This window comes from Bacidia gigantensis, assembly GCF_019456465.1.
Source record: "Bacidia gigantensis strain McMullin 20006 chromosome Unknown contig_231, whole genome shotgun sequence".
Taxonomy (NCBI): domain Eukaryota; kingdom Fungi; phylum Ascomycota; class Lecanoromycetes; order Lecanorales; family Ramalinaceae; genus Bacidia; species Bacidia gigantensis.
This window is the reverse complement of record NW_025408598.1, coordinates 35,314-48,022: the sequence shown is the minus strand read 5'-3', so window position 1 is coordinate 48,022 and position 12,709 is coordinate 35,314. Positions and strand designations below refer to the sequence as shown.

At 45.3% G+C, this 12,709-nt stretch overlaps 2 protein-coding genes across 2 annotated transcripts; both read left to right on the top strand.

The window, feature by feature from the left end:
• Window positions 1–1,407: 1,407 nt before the first annotated feature.
• KY384_004011 (uncharacterized protein) lies at window positions 1,408–3,701 on the top strand (the record flags this gene model as incomplete). The annotated part of the gene is made up of 3 exons (XM_044812519.1): window positions 1,408–1,592; window positions 2,179–2,644; window positions 3,003–3,701. The coding sequence occupies 3 exons, from the start codon at window positions 1,408–1,410 to the stop codon at window positions 3,699–3,701; spliced, it is 1,350 nt and encodes a 449-aa protein (XP_044669939.1).
• A 3,549-nt stretch (window positions 3,702–7,250) lies between these two features.
• KY384_004010 (uncharacterized protein) lies at window positions 7,251–12,448 on the top strand (the record flags this gene model as incomplete). The annotated part of the gene is made up of 4 exons (XM_044812518.1): window positions 7,251–7,639; window positions 7,692–8,635; window positions 8,914–10,380; window positions 10,569–12,448. 4 exons carry the CDS (start codon window positions 7,251–7,253, stop codon window positions 12,446–12,448), a joined length of 4,680 nt encoding a protein of 1,559 aa, XP_044669938.1.
• Window positions 12,449–12,709: the final 261 nt, after the last annotated feature.

Sequence of the window (12,709 nt, the reverse complement as noted above, 5' to 3'; positions counted from 1 at the left end):
CACCAAGCTTGAGGCGCTTGCAACGTTGTTAAGCCACATACTACTTCCTGGAACCTCGGCCTTGTTGACCGAAGCCGGACGTGCGTATTTAGGGGCGATGATGAGTCTAGACTCTGGACTCTAGGGCACTAAGTATGTAGTGCTGCATTAGCGGTGCCCTGTGCTGAGCTGGCGCAGGGCTGAGGACCGCTAAGATACACGCGCCAACGGTGACTCGCCGAGATGATAGAGTAGCCAAGTCAGCAACCGCTGACGTTCGGGTTGCTAAACAGAGCCTTTTTAGGAAAATCTAAGCATTTGGATTTCGTATTACCTGACGTCGAGATTCAAAACTAGCTCCGACGGACCATGACGCTAGAAACTTCCAAGCTTGTTCTTCCACCTGTCGTACTGTGGCTGGAAAGGGACCAGCTGAATGTCACTCGCTTAGCAAACCATGCATTGTGACCATGCCTTCCTATGGGGCTACAAGCAAGGTACGATACTCACCGTGAAGAGTGAGACGTTGCACTGCCTCTTCGGTAATGTCAAAGTGAGCGGGCGGTATGTATGGGCCGAGTGCAATGACCTCGATCTTCAAAATTTTCGTTGCGTATATATATATGCCACCCTTTGCCACCTGAGAGAAGGCCATCAACTTCAAGTTTCCTGAAAGTGCAATACTTGCAGATCTACGGCCATCCCTCTACGTTGAATACCTACAAGTACATCCACCAGAATGGGCGGCCCCTCAGTTACCCTCATCACCCCCTTCACAACAATCAAATCAATCTCACATCCTCCACGCCGAATCTCCATCCCGACCATCAAGCCCCTACCAGCTCCAAGAGAACCCGCCAAATCACCAGTCAGCCCAACCCAAAGTCTATCCTCTCCCCGTCAAACTCGCTTCCACGAACACCTCGACCCGCCCTGCCCAGCAACCTCGACCCACACACCTCTCTACCACCTACAAACCCTCTACCTCTTCACCCACTCCGACCTCAAAAACATCCTCGTCCCCCAAACCCTCCTAGGCCTCATCACAGCTCTGACCTGCTCCCCCACCGCACCCACCATCACCGACCTCCTCCCGCGCCTCCCCCTCGCCCTCTGCTGGGTCTGGCTCCACCTCCTCCACTTCACCACCTCGAACCAAACCGCGCCGCGCGCTCAGGCCGAAGACGCTAAAAATAAACCATGGCGCCCTCTGCCCGCTGGCCGCATCACGCACTCTTCTGCAAGGAAACTCTTCTGGGCGTCGTCTGTTCTGTGCTTCGGCTTCAGCATCGCCGTGTCCGGGGGAGGGAGTGGCGGGAGAGTCTGGCGCTTATGGCGCTCACGCTGCTCTATAACGACGGTGGAGTGGGCGACTCGACGTTCGTTGCAAGAGCGGCGGTTAATGCGTTGGGGTATACGACGTTTGGGATGGGTGCTATGCGTGTGTTTCTTGACGGCGGTGCTGGGCCGGACGGTAAGGCATATGCCTGGCTCGCGATTCTGACGGCCGTCATCTTCACTACGGGCCATGTCTCGGATCTGGAGGATTTGCAGGGCGATAAGGAGAGTGCACGGAATACCGTGCCTGTGCTCTGTGGCGAGCGGGTTGCGAGGTGGAGTATTGTTTTGCCGATGCTCGTTTGGATGATGGTGGTGCCGAGGTTCTGGGGGAGCGTGGGAGTGGGGAATGTGATTGTGTTTGCACTCGGGGGCTTGGTGGTGAGGAGATTGGTGAGAGGGGATGACAGTAAGGAAGGGTATAGGAGCACGTATAAATTGTGGACGCTTTGGGTGGTGGGGATGTATTTGTTGCCGTTGTTCGGAAGCTGAGGGGTTACATGGATGTATTTACGAAAGGTCATGATAGTCGTGGCTTGCTATAAGTTGCGATCGAAGATGTTCCTACTTCGAACCCTAGATTTGACTGCAGCTATGCGCTCTCATATATGGTACAGACCTTCTCTGTAACCTAGTGCGTAGACAAGATTTCTTTTCGAAGAATTCGTCGAGCAGTCAGGGAAAGCGTTCGCGAGTCAAATTCTGCTGCCCGGCTTTCGGATCGGATCATACTTTTTCCGGCCTGGCTCTCAAACTTTCAGCTGTCAGCCTTTCGACCTCAGCTACTCTGTTGTGCTCTACTCTTGAGGTTGTCGCACCGGAAAACACTTTTCATCAAGTGGTCATGATGACTCATCCTAGTCTTTGGGAAGGTCGCACCGGGCGAACGCGAGCTTACTATTCCAATAGCGATGGCGCTTATGTCTTTTCAGCACAAACAATCATCGACAAGGCTCTCCAAGACGACAGCACAGATCAACGTCAGAGAAGACCTGCAGTCTGTGTCATTGAAAACATCAGCCCTCAATGGACTCAAGTCATCGGTGAAGCTTGGAACATAGCACCAGACTTCTTCCTTGCTCACGCCAACAATCCCTCGAAAGAAAATCTATGGAATAATCTTTTCAATCATGTACCAGACGAGATGCATTCTCCGACGGCTGAGAATCCAAGCTCTGTCCACATTACGGGCGTCTTCGAATATCCGTATTGGCACATCAGGAAGGGCAGACGACTAGAGTCGAGCCCGGGTCACTTCAGAAGGCATTGTTGGGAAGGTCCCGACCCGTATCCAGTCGCTTCAAACACTCGAATCTCATACTCTCGCGTGAAGCCACATCTCTGTTAGTGGTCTCTTCTCATGTTTTTCAGACAAGCTGACAGTGTTTATGAAAGATCTCATCCTGGTCGACGCACCGGTAAACCTTGCTCGGGACTGTTATCTAACACATCCTCGTTCTCGCCCAACTCTTCGAGTACCATGCTCAATAAGTCGTGGCGGCTTGGTGATCCCGTCACTCTATAGTGTTGCCAATGGAGGTCTCTTTGATTCTTTTGTTGACTTTTTCACACATCGCTGGCACTTTCGCATCTTGTATTCTAACCGGCTTTCGGCATTAGAAGCAGCTCCGGGATCCTCAGTATTTTATGCACTATCATCTTCCTTATGGACTACCAATTTAAAGTTCTTAGATCGTGAGATCAAGCGCATCAGTTTCAATGATTTGCGGCAACCCAGCATGAAGATCAACTCTCAGCTTCACGACCGCCGTGAAGATCTTGTCATACTTAAAGACTTCGTCTTGGAAAGCGAAAAATGGATGCCTGAATCCGTGCCTATGTGGCACGATTCTGCTTGGTCAAATGAATCATTTCCTCGAAATTCATTCAACGAAATTATAAAGGGGGCGGATACTCTGTCACAGTTTCTCATGGACAGCTTCCAGTTGCTGATGAGCACAGTGAGCACTCAAGATTCACATACAAGCCTAGAACAAGCTAGGCGTGGCGCAAGACTCACGCAGCTTGCTTTTATTTACGTGCCTCTGAGTTTCGTGACAGGTATTTTCGGTATGAATTTGAAAGAGATCAATAGCAGTCTGCTGAGTGCCTGGGTCACTGTTGTTACACTGGCAATTGTAGCAGTATGTACTACGGCGGTCCTCTGGCTTCTCGACTTGATTAGGAGGCGTAAACAAATGGTGAATCAGCATCTAGAAAGGTACACCGAAGAGTATTGGTTTAGATACGGCCAAGACTCGGGTATGAATCCGAAAGTCTCACTGAAAAGTCTAGCAACGATGGATAATGAATACTCAACCACTGTACGATCATTGTCTCCCAAGGTTTCAAGCAATACCACGGAGATGACAAGAATGCAGTGAAAAGGGTACTGTTGAAACATGGGGCTGTGAAAATGGGCGTTGCTTCACATCTACGATCCACCTTTCCGCTTCAGAAGAAGAATCTAGAGAAGTCTCTTATTGTTGTAAAATTCAGGAAGAAGGCAGACCTCAAGTTCAATCTAACACGAACGATAACTAGGGGGGATGAGGATGACTCGAGCGTTTTTGCTCTCCGCCAACACAATCTTATCCGGCAGACCTAAAGAGCAGAATCGGAGGCGATAGCACGACGATCTTATTGATGTGTATTAGAATAGCTTTGTATTAGAATAGCTTTGTAGTCGTTGGAGGGGAATGCAGGGTCAGAAAAGCAATTCATGAGGCCGCAATTTTATCGTGACGGCGCGCAATAGGACATCTCAAGCTGGAAAATACACGATATCGTTATTGTAATCATCCAATTACTTGAATAGGCACTGCTATCGAAGGCTGTGTATGCACAGACAACATACGTGACCAACGAAAGTAGACACCATCTTCAAAGCTCAAAATACTGACATTTCTAGCAAGCTTCGAATTTTGTATCAACTCAGGAAATCAAAATATAGCCTCTAGACGTATAGGTATTGGCATCTATGGAAAGCATTACTCCCTCATTGTTTAATCCTCTTATTAGGTCAACAAACTTGCGGGTACTCTAAGACCACTGATCAGGCCTTGCGAGTCTAGTGACAAAGTATTACTCATTGTTCAGGGAAGCGACAGTCCTCAACCACGAGACGCATGGAGTCTTCCCACCTTCTGTCCGCTCTCACAACATGTTTTCTAGCAGACGTGGTCTCGCACCTGATAATTTTCATCTACGGCAACCACCACATCCACGCCCCTTAGATCGCAGGTCTAGCACTCACAATCCCCGCAATCATCACCATCCTTCAAATCCACACTTCCAACACTACCTTCACCCAATCATCCCAAAACACCACCTACATAGCCCTATCCTACCCTACCAGGGTCTTCTCCAGCACCCTCCTTTACCACTTCTTCCTCCCCCCCCTTCACCCCTTTCTCGGCCCAACCACCAAGAAACTCACAAACTCGCGCACGTCCACCGCTCACGTAAACTAGATAACTACCTCAAAACCAACGCCTTGCGCAACCAATACGGTGACTTCGTCCACACGGGCCCTAACGAACTCAGCATTTTCAAAGCTGAAGCGCATGTCGTGTTGCATGGCCCCGCAGTCTAAGTGCACGAAGGCGCCGTGGTGAGGATGCATGATTATACTCCGGTTGCGTCGGAGCCGTTGCGCTTGGCTAGCAGGAGGTTGTGGCTTTAGTTGTGAACATTTCATTTCATGGTCGATTTAGGTGGAGAAGAGCTGCGGGTACATAAGGTGGTTGCTACATGTACTTTGCTTTCTGTTTGTGAGTCAAGGCATACGGTAAATGGTCTGCTAATGAGCTTGGTATGAAGGCGAAGGAATGGAACATTATATGATGCTAGGACTTTGGTGGCTGCTATCGCACTGTAGGGATTGTTGAGAGACCGGCACCTGAAGCAGTGAGCTAACCCATAGTCTACCGTGGTGTCTGTTCTGTCAGTAACTAGCTTCATACGCCCCCTGAAAGAACAGAAAAAGAGTACCCTAAAAATTAGACTACTAAAGAACGCCGTTAAGAAAAAAGATACTACCTCCGCTAAATAGTTAGATAGCTAGTCTATAAGTACTCTATAATACTAGTATATTAGTCGCTACTACTTAATTATAAAGACTATTATAAGACTAGTACTTGAAGTAAAACTCTAAAAACCCCTAATATTATTTTATTATTATTTTTAAAAAATACCTTTTAATTAGCGCAAATATAGTATTTAACTATTAAAGAGAGGTAAGATTAATTCTATCTTTAAAAAGTAGTTAGTAAATTAAAATTTTATCCCCTTTTTATAAATAAGTAAACTAGTAAGAAAAGTTATAAATATATTTTAAAAAGTCTTTTTACTTTAATAGTAATTATAAATTTTATACTTATTAAAATACTTAAAAATTATAATTTAAAAATATTATCTTCTTTATTAAATAATAAAAAAATTACTTTTCTTTAAACTTACTATTTAAATATAAGTTATATATAAAAAAGCTATATAGAGTAGTACTCTTTTTATTTATAAATATTAATATTATATTAAAATTATATAAATTATTTACTTAACTAAATAAGCTTTATTTTATTATTATTAATAATATATTAATTTTAACTATTTTATTTTCTTATATATTATTCTTTTTATTTTAAGTATTAAAAATTAGTATAAATAAGTGTTTTATATTTACTATACTATTACTTTAAATCCTATCTAAAGCTTAATAAATATATTTATTCTAAGAGAATTTATTTAAAATATTTATTATGCTATTAATAAGTAAAGTCTTTATTAAAGTAGTATTTAGTAATTTAGTAATTTTAATATACTTATTATACTATATAAGAGCTTATTCATATATAGCTAAATAAGTAGTAATAAAAGGTACTATTATTCTTATTCTACTTAAGTAGTAATAAAAGCTATTAAGCGCTTTACTATCTATATTAAGTAAGCTTATAATATCTTATATTTTAAATAAGCTTAGCTATTCTTTATCTTTAGCCAAAAATACTAAATCTTAACTTATAGTAGAAAGAATAATAGTATTAAAGATAATAATATTAGGTCTAAGCCTATTAATATTAAGTTTTCCTAAATTATTATAATTTATAATATTATATAGCTTTACTAATTAACTATTCTTACTATATCTATTGTTATTTACTTGCTGTAAGGAAACGCAGTGCGTAGAGACCTTAATAAGCAATATATGCAATGTGGTTGGTTAATAATAGATTTATTGTAAGCTATCTAACAAGCTGTGGTGGAAGTAGGGCCTCATGCCAAGCCGGGTAGGGCTGAGCTAAGCCTAATCGGGACATCCCCATCCTGCTCTCATTATGATCCGTGACACTTGCTATTAGTTTTAAGTAACACTAACTTTAATACTATTTTTGCTATTTATAGCACTCGCGGTCGAATTTGCTTTATTCTTTACTTTATATACTTCGTCTTACTTGTTTCCTGCAAATTGGCAATATGGGACCTTGGGTTCGCCCCATAGCAGGAAATCAACATCTAAGGCATCTCCTTTCGTCTATGAATAATTGTTCACATACGACCCTTCTTTGAGAGCCTGTTCAAGTAGAAGTGAACGACTTCCAATTTTTGAATAATTATTATTAGGGTCATAAAGAAAAGAGACTGAACGATGAGTTGTGCCCCAAGAGCTGTGGCTGCCACCAACCCTATTTCCTCTAAAACTCCATTACCTGAGACAAAACCGCTAATAATTGTACTGGAATGTCCCATGCTGGAATATCGTCTCTAGGGAAAGAGGAGGGTAAAGAGAGGATGTTGCTGGAAAAGACGAACATGTAGCCGTGACGTCACCTGGCGCTAGAGCCGAAGAAGCTTAGACTCCCATGATCAGGCTGAAGACTCACGTCCTTCTCTTCACATCCAAGACGGTCATAAGGTTCAATTGCTTCAATGTCATGCCGCTGATAAAGCCGCCCATGGATTCCATGAATCACCCAAGGGAGATGCAGCCCTACCGAGACAGTGCTGAGGAATGCATTGCAGCGCTAGAGGTCCTTCGAGAGCGCGCGCAGAAGGAAGAATCTTCTCCATCTAATACGGTCCAAGAAAAGGATGTTCTACTCTTAGTCGCTATATATCAAGCTGAGAAGACTATTTCATCACTCAGAAGCGTGATTGTGCTTACGTCTAGCATAGAACAGGTCCTTGGAGATTCAGATGGCACTTCCAAGCTAGCCGCTCTCCTCGATGAATTGTTCGACACCATCCCTAAAACAATTGCTGATGCTGATGCTGCTCTGGCCGAACTTCTCAAGTCTCGGCAGCTGCGCTATTTGTCGAAGCCGTACGAGGGATCAACCACTGTAAAGTTCGCAAAAAGACTGACTTACGACTAGATTCTACGCCAGTCGTCTCAAACAAGCCGAGAGAACCATTAACAAGAGCATTGTCGAGCTCGCTTCCGCTTGTAAATCAATCACATCAGTAAAGGAAGCGTTAGACGAAAACGAAGGCAGATTGAGACGGCTCAAAACGTATAATACACTTTTGAGAAATTTAGCGAGCTTGAATCCTTCGGATGATCCAAACCTTCGTGAAACAGGACTTCGTATGATGTGGGAGGAAATTCCTCACTGGCCGGATATTGAAGCCTTGCTCGAGCTCCGAGATGACCCAGGAGATGGGTTGGTTTACAATGATAAGCAGATAGCGCAAGTCCAAACTGTCTTGGAGAATTTTCATGATGCTTGGGTCAACACACCGGCCCTAGAAGGAATACAGCCTCCGCGAAACATCCGTTATCTCCCCCGCATCTGCTGTGTTCTTCGGGGTATGCGGCGAGAAAATCTGTTGGGGGCCTTTATAGATAGCGGATGTACCGACAACGACATCCGTTTCTCCGAAGCTCATTTGATCGAGATTCTTTCTGGCTTCAGCAAAGACTATGCTAAAATATTTTTCACAGAACAGAGCCGCGTAAAACCTCGAGATTGGCCCGAGGGTTCCCATGCTGTATTCGGTGAAAAAGAACCGTTGCCGCTAGTTGCCGACATTCCAATGACTGACACCCTCCATGGACATTCTCTCACAAGCAGGAATGTGCAGTCTGGCGATCGATATGTTGTAAAACAAACAAAATTACGAGGTCGCGAAATGATGAAGAGGGAAATGAGGAACTTGAAGAAGCTTGAACACCGACACATCGTGAAATTCGTGAAGTCATTTGAGCGCGGGCTTATATTTGGGCTTCTGCTAAAGCCTGCCGCTGCCTACGATCTCAATACCTATTTGCGTAGGTTTAAACAAAACAAGTTCTATGCCAAAACGGGAGTTCGTGACGGTGTGTGGCTTCGCGAAGCTTTTCTCACGGCTTTTGGTTGCCTCTCGCAGGGTCTGTTGTTCATGCACCGACAGGGAATTCGCCATAGAAATATGTACGTGTTTCCATAGTCTGAAGTCCTGATTTTAACGATGGAGATCAACAAGAATGTTGGTGAAGTCGTCTTCTATGATATAAATGGCTGACCAAGAGGATTTTTAGTCAACCTAGCAGCATTCTTTTCACAACTATCACCGCGGGCCTCGAAGGCCTAATTCTCTGGTCAAATTTTGGATTAGCTTCGGATGGCAATGAGGAAGCAATTCAGACCGCCCAGATCATCACTAATCGCTATGCGGCCCCAGAACTCCTGGGAACGATAGAAAAAGGGTGTTCTGAAGGTTTCGATAACGCATATAAGACCTCCAGGGTGGGAGAACTCAGGAAACAGACTAAAGCCGGGGGCGAATATACTTCCAGTGAAACCAGAAAGCTTCGCGCGAAGGAAGTAGATATCTTCAGCTTGGGCTGCGTCTTTCTCGAGCTACTAAGCTGCATTACAGGTGATACTTTGCCAATTCTGGACGAAGATGGAGAGAAGCTCAGCTCTTTCGCTCTTCAAATCCACGACGTTCGTGCGTGGGCGGCACGTAAATCGAGTAGTGATGAGTTCAAGGAACTGCGCGATATTTTTGACTTAGCTTCAGCTATGATCAATGAAAGGGCGGAAGAACGACCCGATATAGATGACATTGTACAGAGGATCATGGAAGCGGGAGAATTTTTTTCCTGTAAGACTTGTCGATACGAGTACGAGAGTGATGTCCGAGTCACCTTAATGCAGCCACTCATAAATCGAATCGAACAGCCAGAGCAAAAGTCAGAGACCCTCACACAAAGACAGGAGTCGTTGATGAGAGAAAATGAGCTACAGATGGGAGAGCGGCGTGACAGCAGCGAAGTAGATGATGACATCAATTCTTTGTTCTCCGTCCCCTCCATTGGTGTCTCTTCATTCTCCAGTTTCTCCAGCATTCAGCATAATGACATGCAGGATGAAATTGAGGAGCTTTCATCACTTCTGATCGCTGATAATGGGATTCTCGAACTACTAGAGATGGCAATCAACAGACCTCATGCTAGACCGAAAATTGAGTCCAAATTATCACGTCTTCTGAAAGTGTTCGGCGGGGATCTAAGGAAGGAGGCGAATGATGAAATCCAGGTAGCTGCGGCGAGACTCATACGGACTAAGGCGAATAAGCTCACGACCAGCATGCTGAGAAACCATGAGTTAAATCGCGCTGGAACTGATCTCAACGACGCAACGTCAGGCTGGGAGACAACAAACGTCGACAGGACCATCAAAGTACAGACAAAGCTATATTCTATCCTTCGGACAAATCCACAGGCTGAAGAGGATAATGATGGCGGCGACGATGACGACAATAATGATGATGATGTATGGTCCAGAGCCTCTTCTGAAGAGGTTGACCCTGACAACGACTTTGATGTAGGCCTAAAGTCTTTGAATGATCTTAAGAGTTTCATCATATCCAGCCAAGCTTTTGACCATTTCAGAGCCTTGCTTCGGCGTATGGTCTTCCCGAGTCCACTACGCGAAGTCAAGTGGGTTATCTCTAAGGCTTTATCATTACCAAGCAAAACCTACTCCGTCACATTCACAGTGAAATGGGATGTTCAAGCGTACATAGCGACCGAACTCGAACATAGTCGTGGTCTTGGATGGAAGCAGCCTTTGCTTAGTAAGGTGCTCACAGTATGTGGTTCTAGGAGAGCAGCCATCTGTACAACAGCAGAGTCTTATATCATTTGGAAATGGCCCAAAGCCAAGTTCAATATCCTTGAGTTCCTCGATGCTCTTCTCACATCGCAAAGTAACGGTATGTTTCGCTTGATCAGACTTCGAGGTCCCCCTAACAAAACAACGCAGGCGAACAATACTACTCTTTGGATGTTGACGATAGCTATCTCGTCTGCAGAGCATCAGATGAAACCCCCAGCTTGGATCCTGGAGACTTGAGTCTTGAATGCAAAGCGTCTCTCACAGACATAGTCGACGTTGCTCAGCAACTCACCTGGCTTTCAGCTAGTTTTAGGTCCTGCAAACAGAGCCATCTATGCTATTCACAAGTCGACTTCCGGAAGTCAGGTACTTATAAATTTGATATAAATCCTTTGACCTTGGAAGAAATCCACGACTTGGGAGGCGAATGCTGGCTACCACTATTCATGAACGGTGTCATTGCTCGTGGATTCCCAGTGCCTTCGCGACATCATGGTGAGAAAGGCATTGAGATCCCTTTCCACGTCATGGTTAGTCTAGGCAAAGTCATGTATCCAATGTTCGATTCACACGGCATCTACTTGAAGGGTGTCTACAGCGTCTTCTTTCCGACGGCCATATCATCTGACAAGACTTCAGTGCAGTGGCATATGTCCACTGACTCCAATCATAAAGATTACTTGCCGCCAGGACAATTTCCCAACCAAGTGCGTGAGGGACTGACATTGAAGTTTGAAAGCCTTGAAGAATTATCCTCGGCTGAGAGGACGTTTCTCGGCTACGTTAGGTCAATTGAAGCACATATAGGCACAAGTTCCGTGGTCGCATCCGAAAGTGTTCGAGCAACAATGTCATCTGCTGCATACGATGAAGATCCAGCTACAGCCGTAGAGATCAACAAGATTCAGACTGGCACAAGTGGGCTTGGATTCTGGGGGTTTCAAGCCGAGGCGGACATTCTCTATCCCAAGGGGCTACACTACACGGCTGAAACTGGCTGGTATATCGACATGCTGGACATAGCCAAAGTCAGACCTTTAATTGTCTATGATCACGCACGAGAGCACCAACGCGCCTGGCTGATACCAACATTAAGCGCAGTTCTTCACATGGCGCATGTGTGGGGCCGCGACAAACGTGACGTTGGCCTACTACCTTTTGCTGAAGTGAGCTGCGATCCCGGCGAGGCTGCCTATCAGGCTATTAGAGAACATAGTAAAGACAAGTTACGAGACTCCTTGGAGGAGCGTAAAGACTATTTGGTTCGAGATCTGGTGGGCAGGCTCTTAATATGCATAGAGAAGCTACTCGAAGTGGAAGCTAAAGCGCGAAGCGAACCTCGCAAGATCATCAGCTTCGAAACCTCTAACAAGCTCTATGGTTGGGATCTTCTAGGGATTGCGCAAGGTGATGGTAACATTTCGCGCCAGGAATTATCTATCGACGAGGAGTGGAGATTACTCGGCGCAGATATCGCAGTCTTGTTCTGCCAGAACATTGGCGAGCTCATAAGACCCGCCCAAAGCGTCAAGATTTGTATGAGAGCGGATGCTGCAAAACTCTCAAACAACCATCTGATCGCCACTGTCAAATGTCTTCGGTGGCTTTCAGATAAACGAGGGAAGTCTCGGGATAGTTCATGCCTCCGGCTCGGAAACAAGCTGTTCTGGGTCTCACCAGGCGAATCCCTCTTCAATGATTGCACTAGCTGCTGGAATAATAGACTACACTTAGGAGTCACGCAATGCTTGAAACAGGCGCAGCCAATTCTCAGGAAAGACTGCCCAGACCCAAAGACGGGACCCCCGCCCTTAGAAGGCGCAGTCGTATTTGGAACGAGGAAACTTCTCAAGGCCCGCTCGCCCACCCCTGAAACCTCATCTTTGAGTCAGTCACAATCGTCAGAGACACAAGCAAGTAGCGTTTCAACTCCTCAGAGCATTGATGCCGTAGCTGGAGCGAATGAGAACCAGACTGGTATTGAAAGGGGGTTGGACAAAGGGAGCAGCGGAAGAGAGACAACATAAAAAGGCGAATTAGATCGTTATTTTGATCAATACGGCCAAAGAGTTTGCTTGACAGACGACTTTTCTATCACATTGGGCTACACTGACAGAATACCTCCGTACGGGCGCTTTTTAAGGCTTATCTCACTCTTGAAGGCTTTTAGGCCTGCACCAGATAGTCGTTAAGAGTTGCCCTGCCAGGAAGGCTGTCAAGATTAATGCTTTAGGGATACCACTTGACTCCATATGGCTTTCTCCAGTAATCTCGTCACCTCTGAAAGG